This window comes from Halichoeres trimaculatus, unplaced genomic scaffold, assembly GCF_033239565.1.
Source record: "Halichoeres trimaculatus isolate MK-OKI-2021-1 unplaced genomic scaffold, fHalTri1.1 fHalTri1_scaffold_5, whole genome shotgun sequence".
Lineage (NCBI taxonomy): Eukaryota > Metazoa > Chordata > Actinopteri > Labriformes > Labridae > Halichoeres > Halichoeres trimaculatus.
The window spans coordinates 37552597-37573122 of record NW_027437183.1 but is presented as its reverse complement, the minus strand read 5'-3'; the positions used below and the strand labels follow the sequence as shown (position 1 = coordinate 37573122).

Sequence of the window (20526 nt, the reverse complement as noted above, 5' to 3'; positions counted from 1 at the left end):
CCTAAATGTATCTTTGTGACTATGAGGGAGTGGAAGAGTCAAATTGAAAAACAAAACAAAAAATTATTGAACAAATTTGAATTTTTAACTTTAAGTAAGCTCAAAAAAGTACCAAAAATTGCTACCGTTGAGTACCGGTACCGATTGCCAGGTACAGGGCATCGGTACCGTATCGTTTCATATGTGAAAGGTACCCATCCCTAATTTCAGAACACATGTGCACAACCAGCGACGTTACAGCAATAACATCGGCTCTACAGCACTCTATGGTGACTCTACAGGGACAAACGGCTCAAAGGGCGAAAACAAACAAACACGGTAGTCTGTTAGCTTAGCACAAACAACTCTGTGGCTTCAGTGTCAGCAGTGTGGAAATAATCAAACTAGAAAGTGAAGACAGTCCAACAGCCGCATCTATGCTCTGCGATCTTTTCAAGAGGTTTCAGCTCGACCAAAACATCCTGAAACATGATGCAACGTAGTTCACTTACAGAGGAAAGGCTGTTTCTGAGCTTTAAAAGAACGATAAATATCCACAGAGAGAAGACGACAGTGCCCAAAAAGCTCTGAGAAGAAGGTGGGACGCAGGTTTATGCCATCTCAGTTAACCATCCGTTCCCATACATCCTTCTGTTCAGATGCTTGGTTTAACAGCCTGCTTCACCGAAGCTGTACAGCACAGTCTGTAATAAGCTAAGCCACAGTTTTCCATAAGAATACCTTTCATGAGCATGGTATTCTTGAACCAGCAGCATCTCTGGCTTTATTCATTGCCATCATGTAACCCTTTTATGTGATTTCCCCTTGTAGTCATCATACGACTCTATGAGGAGTTTTCTCTCTGCTGAGGGAAACGTCTCCGCTCTTGGTTTTGACATGATCTTGACAATCACGTTGGGACTATTTATCTACCTTGGATGTGCGCTTGGCCACAGCTTGGATCAGTCTGGCTTGAATAAGCGTCTGAAAATCAGCTGAGCCTCGTTAGTGGAAAGAGTTGCAGCGAAGATTAGAGTGGCCGCTTATTCAAGCCAAGCTTACAGGCGATAGCCCGGCCTTTTTCAGCCAGCTTCCTGGAATACCCCCCAAGTCTTTGACTGTGACTGTTGAGGACACAGAGCTGAGATGTTCTGAGCTCAGTGAGGTCTGTCTTTGTGTTTCTGTGCAGTCGAGGAGATCAGATCCTGGAGGTGGACTCGGTCAGTCTTCGTCACGCTGCTCTTAGTGAAGCATACGCCATCCTCAGTGAGTGTGGACCTGGTCCCGTCAGTCTCATCATCAGCAGGCACCCCAACCCAAAGGTGAGCTCTGAGTGTGTCTGTGTGTGGATGCTGTGGTCTACCAGAGTCCCTCACCATCACCAGGCGAGGTCAGGAGGTGGTTAGAGCCGGTCTGCATGGGATCAAACATGTCCTTCATGTGTGTGTTCAGGTCTCAGAGCAGGAGATGGATCAGATCATCGCTAGATCCACACTCAGGGACAAAACCAGCAAGAACAGACTCTCCTCCCACCCCCAAGGTCAGACATCTCCTCCCCCGCTCATGTCCCCTGTTTATGGTGTCCTCATCTCACAGGTCAAAGAGGACTCTGTAAACCGGTCCCTGTCACAAGATGTGTGGGACGTGATGTTTGAGGTGTCTGATACCTGTCTCAACCTGCAGGTGTGCCCTGTAAGAGTCCTGGTCTGGTACTGAAGGAGCGTCAGGGGGATGGCTCCCCTGGTCTGAGCTGGACCATGAAGAGATTCCTGGAGCCAGCGAGCAGAGTAAGAGTTCAGCTTTATAAGGCTCTGCAGAGAGGAGGTCTTATACAGAGACTGATTTCAGGGTGTCTCAAAAAATGTCTTCTTCCCCTTCTTCCCTTTTCCCCCCGCAGGGGTCGCTCAGCTCAGAGACTGAGCTGTCTCAGTACTTTCCCCAGGAGGTCCCTAACAGCTCCTTCCTGTCTGAGTCCATGCTGACCAGCTCCACCTGTGAGGAGGCGCTCCACTCGCAGAGCTGCAGCGCCTCGCTGGATGACGGCTCATCACACACTCAGGGTGAGTATTCACTGCAGCTAAAGGTTTGAGGAGCAGCAGGTTTCAGAGTGTGCCCAGGGTTTCTCTGAACCTCATTTAGAGCCACAGATTGATCAGTTCAGGTTCACTCTGACAGGGTTCCTGCGGATCCTTGAAAAGTCTTAAAAGGCATTGAATTCATAATTCTAAAAATAAGGCCTTAATTGGCATTAAAATGTCTTAAATCCAATTTTCAAAAGTCTTAAAAATTTAACCACATTAATAAGATTTATGTTAGATTGAACTAAAAAAATATTTAGCAAAATGTATCTATTTTTCAAAAAGAATTCACTGATTTATTGTCATGGCAACATTGTGCAATCACAAAAGCAGAACTAACAAAGCAGTGATGTGGCTGCACCAGGATCTTTCAGAGCAGACGCATGTCTTGGTTTTAACTACAGTGCCTAGAGAGGGAAAAAAAGGTGAGAAATTGGCAAAAAAATAAAAAAATAAAACTCCAAAAGTGGCTTAGGAAAATTGATTATGGCAGCAAACTTGGAAATTAAATTTGAAATTAATATCAGAAAACATGTAAAAATTCCAATTATGTTTCTGACAGTGGCCAAAAAATGATGAATGGGGACCAAAATAGACATAAAGCTGTAAAAATGAGGTTGAAGATAAAAATGGTCCAAAAGTGGGACAAAGTGTATGAATGAAGGTCAAAAAAGGGATAAAAATTGCAAAAACTGGGCAAAAATGGTATGAAAGTGGAAAAAGGATAATAAATAAGTGCAAAATAGGTATGAAATTGCAAAAAAAATAAAAATAAAAAAAAGGAAAAAATTGCAAAAAATTCCAAAAGTAGCTTAGGAAAATTGTTTTTGGCAGCAAAATTGGGAATTAAATTCGATTTTAAATGTCAAAAAACATGTAAAAATAACAAAAATGTTTCTGGCAGTGGCCAAAAAATGATGAATGGGGACCAAAATAGACATAAAGCTGTAAAAATGAGGTTAAAAAGAAGACAAAAAGTGATGTTTTATTTAAAATAAACATTGGGTTAAAATGGCCTCACACCCAGGTAAATCATGTGGTGTTTTTATTTTGTTTTTTTGTTTGTTTCAATTGTGGTTCGTTGTCAACTTGGTCTTAAATTTGATTTCAAACGGCCTCAAAAAAGTCTTGAATAGTCTTAAATTTAACTTTGCTTGAGCTGTAGGAACCCTGCTCTGAGGTTTGTCTAAAATAGACAGACTGAGGAGTGGCAGCGGCTGACACCGTATCTCACATCCCCTCCTGTGACCCATCATCATGATTAAACTGTGTGTCCTGTGTGTCGTTCTCAGCTCTCACCCCATCTCTCACACAAGAGGAGAGCGACTCTGTGTACAATGCATCACAAGACAAGAACCCCAGCTCCTCCCAGGACCGCCAGCACGCAGACACAGCAAGCTCACCCATCACCGTTTCTAGTCCCACCTCGGTGCGGAGCCCTCTCCTCAGGCAGAGACGTGTGATGTGCTTCGAGGAGCCGCTGAGTGACAGAGAGGACTCTGATCACGCTGGACGTTTCCACAGGACTAACTCTGACTCTGTTGAACTCAGTGACGCTGCAGAATCCAGCGGTTTGAAAACTCCTCTAGCCGTCTTGTCGGTGACGTCTTCACTGAACGTAGACGGAGACGGTGAGGACGGGGGGGATTTGCAGAGGTGTGGCAGCAATGACTCCACGACTCTGTCCCACAGGAGCTTCTCTCAGAGTGAGGAGGCTCCACCTGGGTCTGAGTCCCCCTTTAGGCCCATCCGCTGCCCCTCTGAGCTGAAGGTAGGGCAGGTGGGCATCGTGGCGCCCCCTAGTCTGACCTTAAACACTGAGAGCTACACTAACAAAGAGGATGGACCGTCAGAGTCGAAGCGCTCCCCCAAGCTGGAGCACAAAGCAGTGGCTCGGGTCAAAGGAATGATGAGCATTGAGGCTCAAAACTTAAGCCAGCAGCAGAAACCCAAAGCAGAAGACCCCTCTCCAGGTTTGACCTCAGCACAGTCCCCAACCCAGGTCCCTCAGGGCTGGAGGAACAGCAGACCTGCTCCTGGGCCGGTCCCTCAGCATCAGTGTAAGAAGGGAGAGGCCAGTGAGCTCTCAGGGGTTTGTACCATCGACTCTGTGACGCTGTGGAGGACGGAGGAAGAGTCCTATGGGCTTGACCTGGAGATCATGTCCTCGCCTCTGAAGGTGGTCATCACGGGTTTAAAGCCTGGAGGAGCAGCAGACAGGGTGAGTACCACAGGCTGCAGACAGCCAACTCAGACTGCAGAACCACAACAAGAGCTGACCCACAAGACCAAAAGACAGGGGACCAGGTCAAACTTTAACCTACATTTAAGTTAACACACACACACACACACACACACACACACACACACACACACACACACACACACACACACACACACACACTCTCACTCACAAACACACTTACCTGGTAACAGTTGACAGAAACACTTCCTTTAACAGGAAGAAAGTACAAGACTGATACCAGTCTGACACCAGACTTGCACTAGACTGGCATCAGATTGAAACCAGAATGACAGAATACTGATACCAGACTGATACCAGACTGACACCAGACTGACACAGGACGTAAGCCAGACCAACACCAGACTGAAAACAGACTGACACCAGGCTGGCCCTCATTTATCAGACGTGCGTATGCCTGAAAAATGGGTGTACGCTCCTTTCCACGCACAGATCAGCATTTATCAATCTGAACGTGGGCGTAGGGTACGCTCAAATCCCACGCCATGTCTGAGTCCATGTATGCAAGTTTCAAGTCAGTGGAGAGCGGGGTGCGGTGAGGGAAATCCATCTGTGGAGGATGAGAATTAGATCATATTAGCACAAAACATTTTCAGAAATAAAAACCAATTAATGATCTTCGATAAATATTTAGATCCTTGAATTAGATATGACACCAAGAATGTTTCGAACATTTCACTCTTCTGCCGCCAATCTTTAAGATACTTTGTTATGAAAGAGTAGCAGCGCGAGCTGTCAGCTGATTTCTCCGTAACAAAATGTGCTTCCTTTATCGGTTTACTTAAAAAAATAAATAAATAAAAAAAGAAAGGCTGTGATCAGTTTTTGATACACTTGTTTTTGAACCTTGTAAATTACGATTGTTTTCAGCTGCCACATTTATCAACAGCTGATCAGGCGTACGCCCTGATTGGCCCTGGTACACACGTTTCATAAATCACACGTGAACGTTGCCGTAAACTCGTTTTTACACCAAGATCTGCGCCACTTCCCACTCAAGATGAATAAATGAGGGCCACTGAAACCAGAATGACACTGGACCGAAACCAGACACAGCAGACTGACACCAAAATGAGAGCAGACTGAAACTGGTCTTAAACCAGACTGAACCTAGACTGACACCAGACTGAAACCAGAGTTACACCAGACTGAAACCAGAGTTACACCAAACTGTACCTAGACTGAAATCAGACTGACACCAGATTTGCAATTGACTGAGACCAGACTGACATCAGATTGAAACCAGAGTGACATCAGTAGCACCAGATTTTGTGGAGAACGCAGTTATCCAGACAGATTATAGATGGGATGATGAGCTCTTGTAGATAAGGTGAATTCATGCCAATGAGAGCTTTGTTAGTCAGAAGAAGAATTCCTGTAAGTTGTGCAGAAACAGGAAGTGATAGAATGCTCATATTTCCCACACCGCCTCATTCAGACCCCTTTCACCTGGAGAGCAGAAACATGGCATGGCACCAGCATTCCTCTGACTGTGATGTCACAGGAAAATGGCTGCTGGGGGGTTTTATTATTGTGTATAATTTGCACCCCGCTGGTTTACAGCCGCGCCGCAGATGAGGAAATGAGCTGCAAGTGGAAAGACAGAGGTCAAAGGTCAGATAGAGGGAATGAGCTGATGGAGAGGTGGATGGAAGAGTCTGGGAGGAAAACCATTCAGGGGTGAAACTGCGTGAAGTTCTGACCTGATCATGTCTCACCCACACACTAATCTGTATCCTGTATAATCCTAATCTGACAGGAGTCTGCAGGCCGGCTCTGCTCTGGAGATGAGATCGTCAGGATTGGAGAGAAACTTGTGAGCTCCTTCAGCTACCAAGAAATCTGCCAGCTCATGCTCAACCTCCCTACCACCCTGACCATGGAGGTGAAGAAACCAGTTTCAGGTAAGGTCAGGGTGTGCCTGAATCTCCACACGTCTTTGGCCTGATTTGCATACTATTTCTGGGCTTGTAGGCCAAACCTTTAAGTCCCTTGAAAAGTTCCTGGAGCTCCGAGTTCTTGGTACCTGTGGTAGAAATGAGCCTACAGAGAGGTTATTACTCCAATTCTTTGGTTTGTTTTCTGTGAGGACCTGTTTGTAAGGAGGAGTGAGGGAATGGTTGGAGTTCTTTAAATCCTGACTGTTAAGGTGTAAACTTTCTGTTCCCAGCTGTAGATCGACTCTCCAGCTTGAAAATGTCATCCAGAAGCAGCGACAGCAGACAGGTCACTCCCAGGTCTGCTCAGGAGACTCCTCCCCCCCACAGGAGTGGATCAGAGGAGGAGGGTCAAATCCCTGTCACCAACATCGATGACATCTTATCAGGACTGAGCCCCAGCTCTGAGAGGGACTGCCCCGCTGTGACCTCCTCTGAAAGGCCTGGATCCCTCTGCTCAAACAAACCCACTGTGACCCCTGCTGGTAAACCTTCAGCACGGTCTGACCTGCAGGATTGTTGCATCATGGGAGAAGGACAAGAACTGGCCACAGCACAGGTGAAAGAGCTTCAAGAGAAGCTTCCAGAGAAGCTTCCAGAGAAGCTTCCAGAGAAGCTTCCAGAGAAGCTTCCAGAGAAGCTTCCAGAGAAGCTTCCAGAGAAACGTCCTGAGAAACGTCCTGACACCGCTCCTAAAGGTATGTACAGCACAGGAGTCGACAGCGACTCAGACAGCGACTCCACCACAGACAGTATTCTGAAGGTCCATCAGGGGGCCCTCAGGGGTCAGCAGGAGCCATCATCAGATGAGGAGGTGGAGCTTTGTTCCTGTGATGGAACAGCTAACGGATATTCACCTTTACACCAAAGCAGGAGCAAGAGAGCACACCTGGATCAGAGCTCCTCCCCCATCCCCCTGACCAACAGAGAACCCCCTGTGACTCAGGCCTCTCAGGTCAGTGCTTCAGGGGGACCAGGGCAGTCCTCCAGCCAAGCCAGACCTGTGACCTCCATAGATGTGGCCAGTGAACCCTGTGATGAGGTGAAGGCATGTGTCCCATCCAAATGTGGAGGTCTGAGTGTTTACAGAGGGCCCACCTCTCCAGAGAGCCCTTCAGACCCCTCCCCAGCCTCAGACCAGCTGTTACTCACACCTCTCCCAGCAGCTGTGAGACCAGAGACCTCAGGAACCAGTGGTTCTGATACCAGACCATCAGCGTCCACAGAAAAGGCCTTAGAGAGCAGGACCAACTCCCTGCTGAAGAAGAGCTCTGAGCTCAAACTCTTTGAAACATCAGACTGTCCTGTGAGGAGTCCAGACTCTGGACCACAGGCTGACCCTAGAGTGAAGCCAAACCCCCCCAAGCTGAAGGGTCTGAGTATTAAGAGCAGGAAACACCAAGCTACCAGGAGTGAGAGTCCTTTAAACGCTAAACCAGTTAAATCAGCAGCAGCTGGACCCAGCCTCTCCAAGACCAGTACCCAGCCTGAGAGTGGTCCCGCTTCACCCACAAAGAGAGCTGGGAGTGAGTGTAGACCTCCTGATGGTCTCTTACAAACTACAAAACCAGCCACAGATAGAGACCTCCATCCAGAGCCCAGAGAAACCGTCAAGTCCCAGGAAAGATCCCATCAGCCCATCACTCAGAGGACGTTCATCGAAGTCCGCTTGACGCCTTTGTCTGGACTGTCCTCAAACAGTGACTGTGGTCCTCTTAAAGACCCCGTCACAGCAGAGAAGACTAACGGCCTGCTGACCGACAGCATGCTCCTCCTTCAGACTCCTTCAAGCACAGGTACTGGCTCCAAACAGGGCCCTGCTGTGGAAGTAAACCAGAACCTGAAGTCTGGTGTGTCCAGGTTTTACGTGAAGTCAATGGAGAAGCAAACCCTCTCCTCAGAGTCCAGTAAATACAATCCCTTCTCAGTCCGCCATAAGATCAAGTCCTTCGAGAACCTGGCCCACTTTGACAAGCCCGTCTCCAGGAGCTCTGAGATCCAGTCCTACGCTCTGGCTTATCGAGCCTCGCTTGGCCAAAGGATTGCTGGTTATATGGACCTGGTGAATTCTGCTGACTGCCAAACCCGGCACAGGACTTTCAGCCCTTACACGGAGAACTTCATCTCCTCCACACCTCTGCTGGGGAAATCTCCCTCCACCATTGCACTTATAAACCTGGAGCTGCCTGATGCCGGCTGTAAACCAGCCCCCCTGTTTGCTGCCGAAGGCCAGAAAGCTCCATCCGGGACCCCTCAGGTGCTACGGCGGAAACAGGGAAAGCTGGCCCGCAGCCGGCTGAGGCAGCTCCGAGCGCTCAGCATGCCCGAGCTGGAGAAGATCTGCACCGAAGACTTCACCAGAGGGATTGCCGAGGACAAGTCTGAGCCCACTATGCACACCACATCCACAGAGACTGAGAGTGGTCCACCTTTGCCCCTCACCAGGCTGGATGGGACTAGGGGGAGTCAGGCTGCTGGTGGATCCACAAAGACCCGGGGACATGAGGCCAGCTGGTCCATCTGGTGAGGAAACATCTCTCTGAGAGTCATTCATACTTTGAACACAATGAAACCTTTATGTGGGGAATATGAGCTTAGTAACCCAGGTATTAGTGCAGGGGAGGGGGGCCGGCAGGGACCAGCAGCTTTAGATTTAATTTGGGCCTGATCTAACCTTTCATCAGGGTGATCTGGGGCAGGAGGAAAGACCTGACAGACCGTTCCAGAGGGTTTTCTTTGAATCAGTTCTTTTACATGTGTGATGAAAGGCTTTTTTGGGACTGGGATGAGACCCGAGCAGCCCAGATCATCCAGAGTTCATAGGTTTAGACAGAATTCTGTCTGTATGTCAGAAAGGTCTTGTTCCTGACTTCAGACTAAAGGTTAATTTTTCATAGAGATCCAATCAGCCCCTGAGCCCTCTGTTAAACCTTAAAATGAGGTCCTGAACCGTGTCTCTGTCTGCAGTTTGAAGGATCTGGCTGCCTCTCCTGGGATTCAACAGAAACTCCAGACTCTGGACTCAGACACGTGGGCTGTGCTGCAGGAAGCCAGGTCTCTGTCAGAGGTAAGACCAGGCTTGCACACTGATACCATAAAACCCAGACCATTAACCAGCAGATCCAGGAGCCCTCTTTATGAACTGTAGAATGACTCTGAGTCTGAACCCTGCAGGGGGGTGCTGAGACTCACCTCGTGGTCCTGAAGAAAGAAGAAGGATCAGGACTTGGCTTCAGTATCGCCGGTGGAGTGGACCTGGAGCAGAAGACTGTGACTGTAAGTACAGAGTGGGCGAGGAGGAACAGAGGGTTCCTGTTGTGTGGGCCGATGTTCTGTGCTAGTCTACCCTGGTGTTCTACCTAGGGGGAGTAGGGGTCTGAACTGTAGACCCACTGTGGGGTTTTAATCTCCACCTCTAATGCAGAAGACCCCATAGAGGGTCTGTGCGCTGTTTGTGAATTTGGGTGTGGTCCCCTCTGGGTTTGGGTTTAAACCTTTGAAATGCTCTCAGACCAGTCTGTAAGAGCTAAAACTGGATCAGCTGAGGAGTGAACATAAACTCTACCTCTGAACACTGTGGCGTGCTCTCTGGGCTCAGGTCCATCGAGTCTTCACTAAAGGAGCGGCCAGCCTTGAAGGAACCATCCAGAGAGGAGACAGCATCCTATCCATTAACGGAACCAGCCTGGAGGGGAAAACCCACGGAGAGGCCGTGTCCTGCCTGCACCAGGCCCGGCTGTCCAGTCTGGCCTCAGTCATCATCAGGAGGGACGGAGAACAGAGGCAGGACGAAGGCGACCAGCCCAACAGGACAAGCTCTAACAGGAAGAGGTCTTCAGGAGCCAGGGCAGGTGAGATCCGGGAGATGGACATGAAAGATTCATTCAAACCATTTTAAGGTGTTCTGAATGTTGTTAAAACCCAATGCTGGTGTTTGAAACACAAAGTGGATTATTGCTCCTTTAATAAGAGGGGGGGGGCTTCATGTTATCTGATGGTAGACTGATTGTCCTTTGAAAACCCCCGATCCAGATCATTTTAACAATGCTAACAAAAAACTAGTGCTAACACAATAATTTTATTATCCTCGTGATGTCATCAACACATGTACAGACTGTGGTGAGAAAGATGGAACAGAAAGTTCTCTACCTCAGGAAGCTTTAAAGAGAACACAGAACAAACAGCAGCATGTGCTGTTCCACACTGAGGACAGGTTTCACAACTCAGGACAACAGGAGCTGTGTCTGCTGCAAAACCAGAACAGTCTGAATAGAGTAGAATAGAACAGGATAGAAAGAATAGAATAGAATAGAATAGAATAGAATAGAATAGAATAGGAAAGAACATTCTTTTATTGATCCCCTTTGGGGGAACTTTGTTGTCACAGCAGCTGCAGTAGATACAATAACAATAAGAAATCAAATAATAAAAAGAATGTGAAATTACAAATTAGTAGCAAACAAAGAAAAGTAGAAAATATAGAAAAAAAAAAATCTATTTACATATTTACATTAAGAAAAATAAAATGAGGAGAGGAGGAGGAAGAACAGTCTAAGAAGGAACACAGTGGAAGAGAAAACAGTCAGAGGGAACAGAGAGAACAGTCAGAGTCCAGCCTCAGGATCAGTCTGATCTGTAAGAAGACCAGAGCCCCGTCCCTGCAGACTAATGGGGTTTTGTTTTTGCTCTCCCCAGTGGTGGATGTGGGTCCAGATGGGGCTCTAAAGGTGGAGCTTCATAAAACCTCAGCTGGTCTGGGCTTCAGTCTGGAGGGGGGAAAGTCGTCCAGCCAGGGGGGGGACCGGCCCCTGACGGTGAAACGCGTCTTCACAGGTGACTCTGACCTTTGACCTCATGTCTGATCACACCTCCAAGCTGTGCCCCCCCAAAGACTCTTTTAGAGCTAGAACATGAGTCCAGTCCATTTACTGTTGTCTTGTCCAACAGGGGGCGCTGCAGACCTGTCCGGGGTTGTTGAAGTCGGTGATGAGGTCCTGTCTGTTAACGGCTGCTCCCTGGAGGGACTCATGCATCATGACGCCTGGAGGATCATCAAATCCACTGAGGAGGGACCAAATCAGCTCCTCATCCGCAAACCCAGGACCTGACTGAGGACAGAGGACTTAAAACAGGACTAAAGAGCGAGGACAACCAGGACCAACATGGAGGAGCTGTTCTCTGAGACTGTGTCCCGCTAAATGTGTCTGTTGGTCTGGTTGAATGGACCACTAACTAATGTGATGTGCAATGCTGAATCATGGTGGACTTCAGATTTGTTTACAACAGATTCACTTTGGAAAAATAAACTGTGGATGTCAGGTTTTTCTCTCCTTCTTTTTTAAATAAAGTCCGTTTGTGAAGCTTTCTGTGGCTGTTCTCTGAGTCATTACGTCTCTTTATGACTGGGGCAGCACATGTAAAACCTACATGGGTTTTTCTGACAACAACCCTACCCCACTGAAGACAACCCCCTCTCTGTGGTATGGGTGGATTATAAATTGTGGATACTGACTGCAAGAAGGAGACGGGATGTAGATGGGTAATCCCATTGGAGGGAGCACACACACTGCATGGACATAAATACTCAGAAGCTGTTTGAGTTTTAGCTGAGGAAAGTTAAGTCTGATCTTTTCTGCTCAGCAGAAATCCATCTGTTGGTGAGCGAAGCAGCATGACATCAGACTGGGGCTCAGTAGATAAGGTGTGTTTAGATTTATGTCTTAATGTGTAATGTTTAACATTATTCCAGTCACTACGCACTCACTTAATCTCTACAGGTCATACTGCTGCAGTAAGGTCTGCCTTATCGTGTCATATTCCTCTGGTTCAGTTAATCCTGCACAGAGAAGAAGGTCACAACAACCTCTCTGAGGACGTTTGATGAACAACATGAGAGCAAGCAGAGAGGGAAACAACACATGAAGAACAGAACAGATCCTCCCGCTCCTGTTCAGGCAGTGACCAAACTGCCCAGCAGAGGTCAGTGTACCCTCACACACACTCACACACAAATGCACTCTCACACACACACACACACACACACACACACACACACACACACACACACACACACACACACACACACACACACACACACACACACACAAAGCAGACACACCTGACTTTGAGCCATCAGCTGCTGATTTGTAGCATTATCACACTGCAGTGTAACAGAGACAAGGAGAAGCAGGTTTTTCATCCTCAGATGGCAGGAGAGACGAACCAGAGCAAACAGCTGTAGGATACAGATGTAGAGAGCATCACCTCTGTATGTGTGCCAGCAAACAGAAGAGAGCAGAGAGATTCTCAGCTAAAGAGCTGAAAGGTGTATTTCCTTAAGTGTGAAGCTTCCTATCATTAAATTTTCCTGGTCCTGTCCTGGTACGGGTCACCTCTGTGTGAACTGTATGAACAATTTGCTTGTTAGCACCTGACATTTTCTGCCTTCCTTTCTTTCTTTCTTTCTTTCTTTCTTTCTTTCTTTCTTTCTTTCTTTCTTTCTTTCTTTCAATGTGCCATTTTTAATCCCCATCTTTCTGATATCTGTTTTTTTATTCTGCATTTCTTTTTAAATCTTTGTCCTTTTTTTTATATATATTTGTTTTTTTAAATCTCTGACTTTTAAAAAATATAAATCTGTTTTTGACCATTTTCTTTTTTAAAATCTCTTTGTTTTTATTTTTTTTTCTTTTTTTTTTATCTCTGTGGTTTCTCAGTCTGTTTTTTTAATCTCTGCCCTTTATCTCTGTTTTGTTAAATCTCTTTTTTGTTTTTGATCTGTTTTATTTTTTGAATTTCCACCTTCTGTCTTATTTAAAATTACTGTCTTTTTAATTTCTGTTTAATTAAATCCATGTCTTTAATATATATATATATATATATATATATATATATATATATAAATTTCTGTTTTCAATATCTAGGGTTATTTTTTTTCGTATCTCTGTCCTTTTTTAGTATCTCTATCCTTTTTGAAACCTCTGTCCTTATGATAAACCTTTGTTCTTTTTTCATTTTTTTATGTTTAAAATCTGTGCTTCTTCAAATCTCTGTGTTTTTCTAAAATATATATATTTTTTAATATAATAATTATTTTGAATCTTGTTCCTCTTTCAGTTTTCACTTGGCGGTTCTGCTCAGCTGACCTCTTGGTTTATCCATTCTAGCATTTCTTTAATCAAAGTTTTGCTGACTACACCGTGTTGGTTGGCATCACCTTTGACCCGTCCCATGGCCTCCTGACCAATGAGGAGGCTCAGCCCCGCCTCACACTCATGCACAGCTGAATGGACTGAAGACAAAATGACATCTGAATGCTTCTTCCTGCTTGTACCCAGGTTGCTGTGGGCGTTTTTAGGATCTAGGGCCCTCATGTTTAATCTGGCCCTGCTGATGAGTGTCCTCTCTGGGATCTGGGGTCTTCAGCGTTTCACTTGTTGGACTGAAGAGTGGGCCAAGAGTTCTTTTTTTGTGCAACAACTTTAACCCCCTCTGATTTTGCTGTTTCAAACCAGGCAGCACCCCCTGGTGTCCTGAACAAGGATTTATCGGGGATCTATTTCCTTTTTTTGTATATATATATATATATATATATACAACCTGTTTTAACAGGTTAATAATTCATCAGTATTCACAGAGGGGGCTCTTTGGTTCTTTGTGTAGCCCATACACGTTGTAATGCAGAGGTTGAACTGTGAGCCACTGATAACCCCCACTGTAGCCCTTCACTGTAGACCCTGATCTTCAGATCCAGGTCAGGGGTTGGGACCAGACTGACTGATTCGGAATCAAACTGCTGAAAGAAATCAAACTAAACTGGACGTGTAGACAGGAGACCGGAGAGGAGAATCCAAACCTGCCAGGTTGGACCCTCCACTGAGGACCTGTTCCAGGCACTTGTTGGATCATCACTTCTCATTCAGGGCAGCACGCAGCAGGATGTCCCCTCATGTCCCAGAAACCTCTGCAGCGCTCAGCCTGTTCCGAAATATTAGAGTACAAATGCCATTCCATTACAGAGAGCTGAGCTCAACGTAATGACCCTCATTATGGCCCCCATCCTGTTCTCCACCTCCTGACGATGGTGTGATTCAGACGCTCAGGTAAAGATAGCTCAGAGTGAGACTTCACCTTTTTATGTAATGATTTAATGATTTAATGATCTTAATGAGCTCTGTGGAAAACACACACGTCAACACATTCCTGCAGCTGGCAGCAGGCAGAGAGAGAGGGTGGGAGGGTGGGGGCTCTCTATGGGCAACACACAGAAATGACACCGCTTAACAAGACACCAGAGACATCTGAGACAGAAGAGACACAAGAGACACTAGACACACCACAGACACCACAGGCACCACAGGCACCAGACACACCAGAGACACAAGAGACACTGGAGCCATCAATAAAAATAACAGAAACACCACAGTCACCAGACACACGGGAGACACTAGAGACACTGGAGCCATCAATAAAAATAACAGAAACACCACAGTCACCAGACACACGGGAGACACTAGAGACGCCAGACACAAAAAACACCAGAGATATCGGAGACACCGGACACACTGGAGCCACCAATAAGAAATCAGAGACACCAGGGACACCGCAGACACCAAAGACACCAAAGACACTAGACAAACAAGAGACACTAGAGCCACCGCAGACACCAGACACAGGAGACTCCAGAGACACAGGAGCATCAATTAAAAAAAATAACTTAATAAAAAACAGAGACACCAGAGACATGTGAGACACCAAGACAAAACTAGAGCCACAAATAAAAACAAACAAACTAGGGCAACCAGACACACAGAAACAAAAGCCATCAGAGACAACTGAGAAACCAGAGCCAACAGACCATCAGAGACACCAGGGACAAAAGAGCCACCTGAGACACAAGAGCAACAGTAGATCCCACAGCCAACAGGGGCACAAGAGCCAGCAAAGCCGCGAGAGCCATTAGAGCCATTGGAGCCCCAAGAGACACAAGAGACATCCCTTAACAAGATACCAGAACCACACAATATATCAGAGCCACATAACACATCAGGACCCGTGAGACACCAAAGACACACTAGACACCAGGGACACACAAGACACCAGAGCCACATGAGACACCTAAGACACATGAGACCCTAGAGACACATGAGACACCAAAGCAACAGGGACATATGAGACACCAGAGAAACATGATACACTAGAGACAGATGAGACACCAGAGACACCAGGGACATATGAGACACTGGGGAGATATGAGACACATGATACACTGGAGACACATGAGACACCAGAGACACCAGGGACATATGAGACACTGGGGACATATGAGACACCAGAGACACATAAGACACTAGAGACAAATGAGACACCAGAGAAAACAGAGACACCGGGGACATATGAGACAACAGAGACACATGAGACACCAGAGCCATATGAGACACCAGGGAAATATGAGACACCAGAGACGCATGGGAGACATGAGACACATGAGACCAGAGCCACATGAGCCACCAGAGACATATGAGACACCAGACCCTCATGAGACACCAGAGCCACATGATACGCCAGAGACACATGAGACACATGAGACACCAGAGACACATGAGACACAAGGGACATATGAGACACCAAAGACACATGAGACACCAGAGACACATGAGACACATGAGACACCAGAGACACATGAGACACCAGGGACATATGAGACACCAAAGACACATGATACCAGGGACATATGAGACAACAGAGACACATGAGACACCAGAGACCAGAGCCACATGAGCCACCAGAGACATATGAGACACCAGAGCCTCATGAGACACCAGAGCCACATGATTCGCCAGAGACACATGAGACACATGAGACACCAAAGACTCATGAGACACCAGGGACATATGAGACACCAGAGACACATGAGACACATGAGACACCAGGGACATATGAGACAACAGAGACACATGAGACACCAGAGACACATGAGACACCAGGGACATATGAGACTCATGAGACACATAAGACACCAGAGCCACATGAGCCACCAGAGACATATGAGACACCAGAGCCCCATGAGACACCAGAGCCACATGATTCACCAGAGACATATGAGACCAGAGCCACATGAGACTCATGAGAAACATGACACCATAGCCACATGAGACACCAGAGACACATGAGACCAGAGACATATGAGAGACCAAAGACACATGAGACACCACTTTTTTATATTCTCTATTTAATATCTTTAAATATTCTACTTTGTTGATGGTTGTAGTTCCCAGCTTCCCCTGATGGACATAATTTCCCTTATTGGTTTTGTTTTATTTCTTAAATTGTAAGTTAGTGATGATCTGTTGGTCTTTTTTTTTAAAAAAAAAAAGATCTTTTTTTTCTCTTTCTCTCTCTCTCTCGGCAGACCCTGTTTCCCTGACTCTTCCAGACGTTCATTTGACTCCAGACTCTTCCATCCACCTCTCCATCAGCTCATTCCCTCTATCTGACCTTTGACCTCTGTTTTTCCACTTGCAGCTCATTTCCTCATCAGCGGCGCGGCTGTAAACCAGCAGGGTGCAAATTATACACAATAATAAAACCCCCCAGCAGCCATTTTCCTGTGACATCACAGTCAGAGGAATGCTGCTACCATGCCATATTTCTGCTTTCCAGGTGAAAGGGGTCTGAATGAGGCTGTTTGGGAAATGTGAGCATTTAATCACTTCCTGTTTCCGCACAACTTGCAGGAGATCTGAGAGGACACTAGAGGAACTAGTCCATGCTTAAGGTTCCTCCAGGTTGGATCCATCTGTCCTAACAAGTCTATGGGGAGTCTTAACAACCCTGCAGCTCAGGTACTGACTGGGACCAGGAGGAGAGAGGACGTCTCTCCAGTGCAGTGGTGTGCACAGATAGAGGGCAGGGGTGGCAGTCCCCCTCCCCACCCTGTGCCCCAGTTGTTGAAAAATACACTCAGTGTCTTCTTCTGGGCCAAAATTTATGTGATTAGGAAACACAAAAGTACTGTTGGGTTTCGACCTCTCGTTTACACGGAAACAGCTTTTGAGCTGACTTTGAAAATGGAGGATTTTTGTCTGAAACACCACCTCTGCCATACAAACAGCAAGCTGGAGTTTTCAGTTGGTATCCCGCTCCATGTTACACTTTCATTGTGGCAACTTGAATTGCCATTCACGAACCGGACAACAACAACAACAGAAAGAAGGAGGACTACCGTGTTGTGTTTGTGCTACTCAATCTGCCTTTTGAGAAAATGTGCATCTGTAGCTACATTTCTTTCCATTTATCTCTGTGCATGTCACTGCTCCACTGTTAGTGTCTCTACAATGGTTACATATAAAATCCAGATTGGAGTTAAAAATTCTTCTTCTGACTTACAAAGCTCCTAAAGGGAAAGTTCAGTTTTTTTGAAGTGGGGTTGTATGAGCTCTATGTGACCACTAAGGACATTAGATACAGTAGAAAGTTGTCTCCTCTCCCTCAGTAAGACACAAACTTTAATTGATGGTGACGAGGAAATAGGCGCTAACAGGGAGAGACCGTACCAGATTCAAAGGCTATTTTTTCTGCCTACAAGAACTCAAATCAAAAAGTAATACCACAGTTTAATAGTACGATACATAAAATATTTTTTAAGTGCATTAAGTCTTCGGAAATATAAACATTTATCTGAACCTAACTAACTGGTCATGTGTCCTTCCGCGCAGCGCTAGTGTGCTCCGTCCCCCCTCCTCCTTTCAGCTGTAGGGAATGTAAACAAGCTATGCTTCGGACGCCGGTTGTAGCCTCATGAAATTTTGATCAAGTATCGTAATTCTTTTGTTTGTACTCTGAGGATTGTGAGGCAGTGTAGGAAATTCAAAATGAGTGACTATGACAGCGACGATGAAGTTTCATTCACTTTGGAACCAAAAGGATACCTGTATGAACCGCAGCACACAGAAGAGGAGCTGCTACAGATGGCAACTGAAAGGAATACAGAGGAGACATCCACGGACACTGGACATCAAGATCAAGTCGGAAATACTCAGTGGTGTAAATGTCTGAGCTGTGACTCAATACCCACGGATGCTGAGTGTTACTGCTGTCACGAGTGGAACTTGGTTACAGACACTCTTCAGGATTTGTCTGAGGACATTGCTGGCTCTCAAGCCGTCTGTATAACTCATCTCCCAGATTTCCCTGCTCTTCTGAATTCTGGAGTGTCCTGTAACAGCAACAACAACAACAGTCGTGGCAGCAGTAACACTCAGATTCTTGATGTCCAGTGTCCGTGGATGTCTCTGTGGGCTTCACAGTTAATGAACTCATACATTTGATGTGGATAATTTGTTTGCGTTGTTTGTGTATCTGTATGTCTGCAGCTGGCCTGTCACGCGCCGCGTGACCGCCTGAGTCTCGCCGCTGGACTTTTTTGACAAGCTGAGGCACGAACACGCGAACGCGCGGTACTGCGCATGCGGAGTAGAGAGCTTGTTCATTTAAAGACCGAAAGTCCAAAAGAGCAGCTGAAAAACAATGAGCTGTGGTTTCCAAAGCATGACAGGAGAGTGTGTGAAAGCTTTGGAGATCACAATCAAGACCTGCTGCCTCTCCCTGGTAATCCACCTTCACCAGCCCTGCTTGGCTGTTCCCTGCGATCTCATCCCCGATCCCCTGTACCCCCGACCACCCGAACCCCCGACCCATGTTCCCGGAGGTCTCCCTGGGGATAATGAAGGGGTGGAGGAAAGAGAGGAGCACAGAGAACTTCCATCTTTTCCCTGGCTCTGCCCCTGCCCCACTCTTTCCTCCTCTCTATCAGGCTCAAAACTCCGCTGAGGAAAACACAGTCGGACTCAGTGATAGCCCGTGCAGGCAAATCCAGCTGGGAACGAATGTTTAAAGAACTTACCTTCAAAACCTGTCTCCTCAGAGACTTTCAACCAAACCTGCTCCTGTTTTTCCGGTCTCTGTAGAGTACACACGTCGTATCGTATAACTCTGGATGATGACACACCACACAGATTGTTTTCTCCTCCATCCTCCGGCGGAGTTGGAGCCGGAGCAGTTGCCCCCCAACGTCGTTAAAACAATGACGTCATGGGGTAATATTTTGAACTCAAGCAAATTCGCGTCTACCGCCCAAACGTGGAACGCTCCAAACGGGCCGCTCCAAACGGGCCACGCCAAACGCGCGAATCGCGCCGCCCGAGGCGAATCGGCGGCTAAACGCGTCTTCGCATTGACTTTGTATGTAATCGCGCCGCAAATTCGCTTTTGGTGTGGCCGCACCGTTAGAGTACAAACAAAAGAATCACGATACTTGATCAAACTTACACAAGGCTACAACCGGCGTCCGAAGCATAGCTTGTTTACATTCCCTACAGCTGAAAGGAGGAGGGGGGACGGAGCACACTAGGGCTGCGCGGAAGGATACATGACCAGTTTGTTAGGTCCGGATAAATGTTTATATTTCCGAAGACTTAATGCACTTAAAAAATATTTTATGTATTGTACTCTTAAACTGTGGTATTACTTTTTGATTTGAGTTCTTGTAGGCAGAGAAAATAGCCTTTGAATCTGGTACGGTCTCTCCCTGTTAGTGCCTATTTCCTCGTCACCAGCGATTACAGTTTGTGTCTTACTGAGGGAGAGGAGACAACTTTCTACTGTATCTAATGTCCTTAGTGGTCACATAGAGCTCATACAACCCCACTTCAAAAAAACTGAACTTTCCCTTTGAAGGCATCTTAAAGAGCTCATTGTTCCATATTATCCGTCTAGGTCACTGCGTTCTCAGCACCAGGCCTGCTCATTGTTTGTAGGGTCTCTAAAAGTAGTCTGGGAGGTCGAGCCTTTAGTCATCAGGCTCCTCTTCTTTCGAATAACTTACTGGTTGAGGTCAGGGGGACATTTGATTTGACATAAAAGTAGATTTCTCTTTTGCTCCTCAAGAAGTCTGCTCTCAGACAGAGAGAGGGGCCATGTTCAGTCTGAACTGGACTGTAGATCATTACACTTATCTTTTCTACACCGCCCTCTCCAGGTTTCTATCATTTAACACAAGTTCCTCAGATTTCTGTCAAGCCCCTCTTCACTCCTCTCCATGGACATCATGAGTCTGTGGTGTTCTTTACAGAGATCCATCTTGTTCCTGTGTTGTGGAGGAAAGCTTCTCAGAGAGCAGGATCGGTGTTTACAGCAGCTCATTCTGGAGCTGCTACAGTCCCAGGCTCCTGGTCTGGGCTGCCACAGAGCGGCCTTCTTCAGGCTGAAA

At 46.6% G+C, this 20526-nt stretch overlaps 2 protein-coding genes across 3 annotated transcripts in view; both read left to right on the top strand.

Moving 5' to 3' along the window:
* pdzd2 (PDZ domain containing 2) overlaps nt 1-11524 on the top strand; it is a 56151-nt gene extending 44627 nt beyond the window's left edge. For both annotated transcript variants that reach the window (XM_074670272.1, XM_074670271.1), the window contains exons 15-26: nt 1169-1301; nt 1432-1519; nt 1663-1766; nt 1877-2039; nt 3350-4278; nt 6080-6224; nt 6491-8780; nt 9225-9324; nt 9432-9533; nt 9856-10108; nt 10953-11090; nt 11205-11524. In XM_074670272.1, coding sequence (XP_074526373.1) covers nt 1169-1301; nt 1432-1519; nt 1663-1766; nt 1877-2039; nt 3350-4278; nt 6080-6224; nt 6491-8780; nt 9225-9324; nt 9432-9533; nt 9856-10108; nt 10953-11090; nt 11205-11365 — 4606 coding nt within the window. In that variant the 3' untranslated portion in view covers nt 11366-11524. The remainder of the gene's footprint in view (nt 1-1168; nt 1302-1431; nt 1520-1662; nt 1767-1876; nt 2040-3349; nt 4279-6079; nt 6225-6490; nt 8781-9224; nt 9325-9431; nt 9534-9855; nt 10109-10952; nt 11091-11204) is intronic.
* Nucleotides 1-20526, top strand: part of LOC141790791 (E3 ubiquitin-protein ligase DTX3L) — a 175635-nt gene that overhangs the window by 74968 nt on the left and 80141 nt on the right. The gene's annotated exons all lie outside the window — the stretch shown is intronic.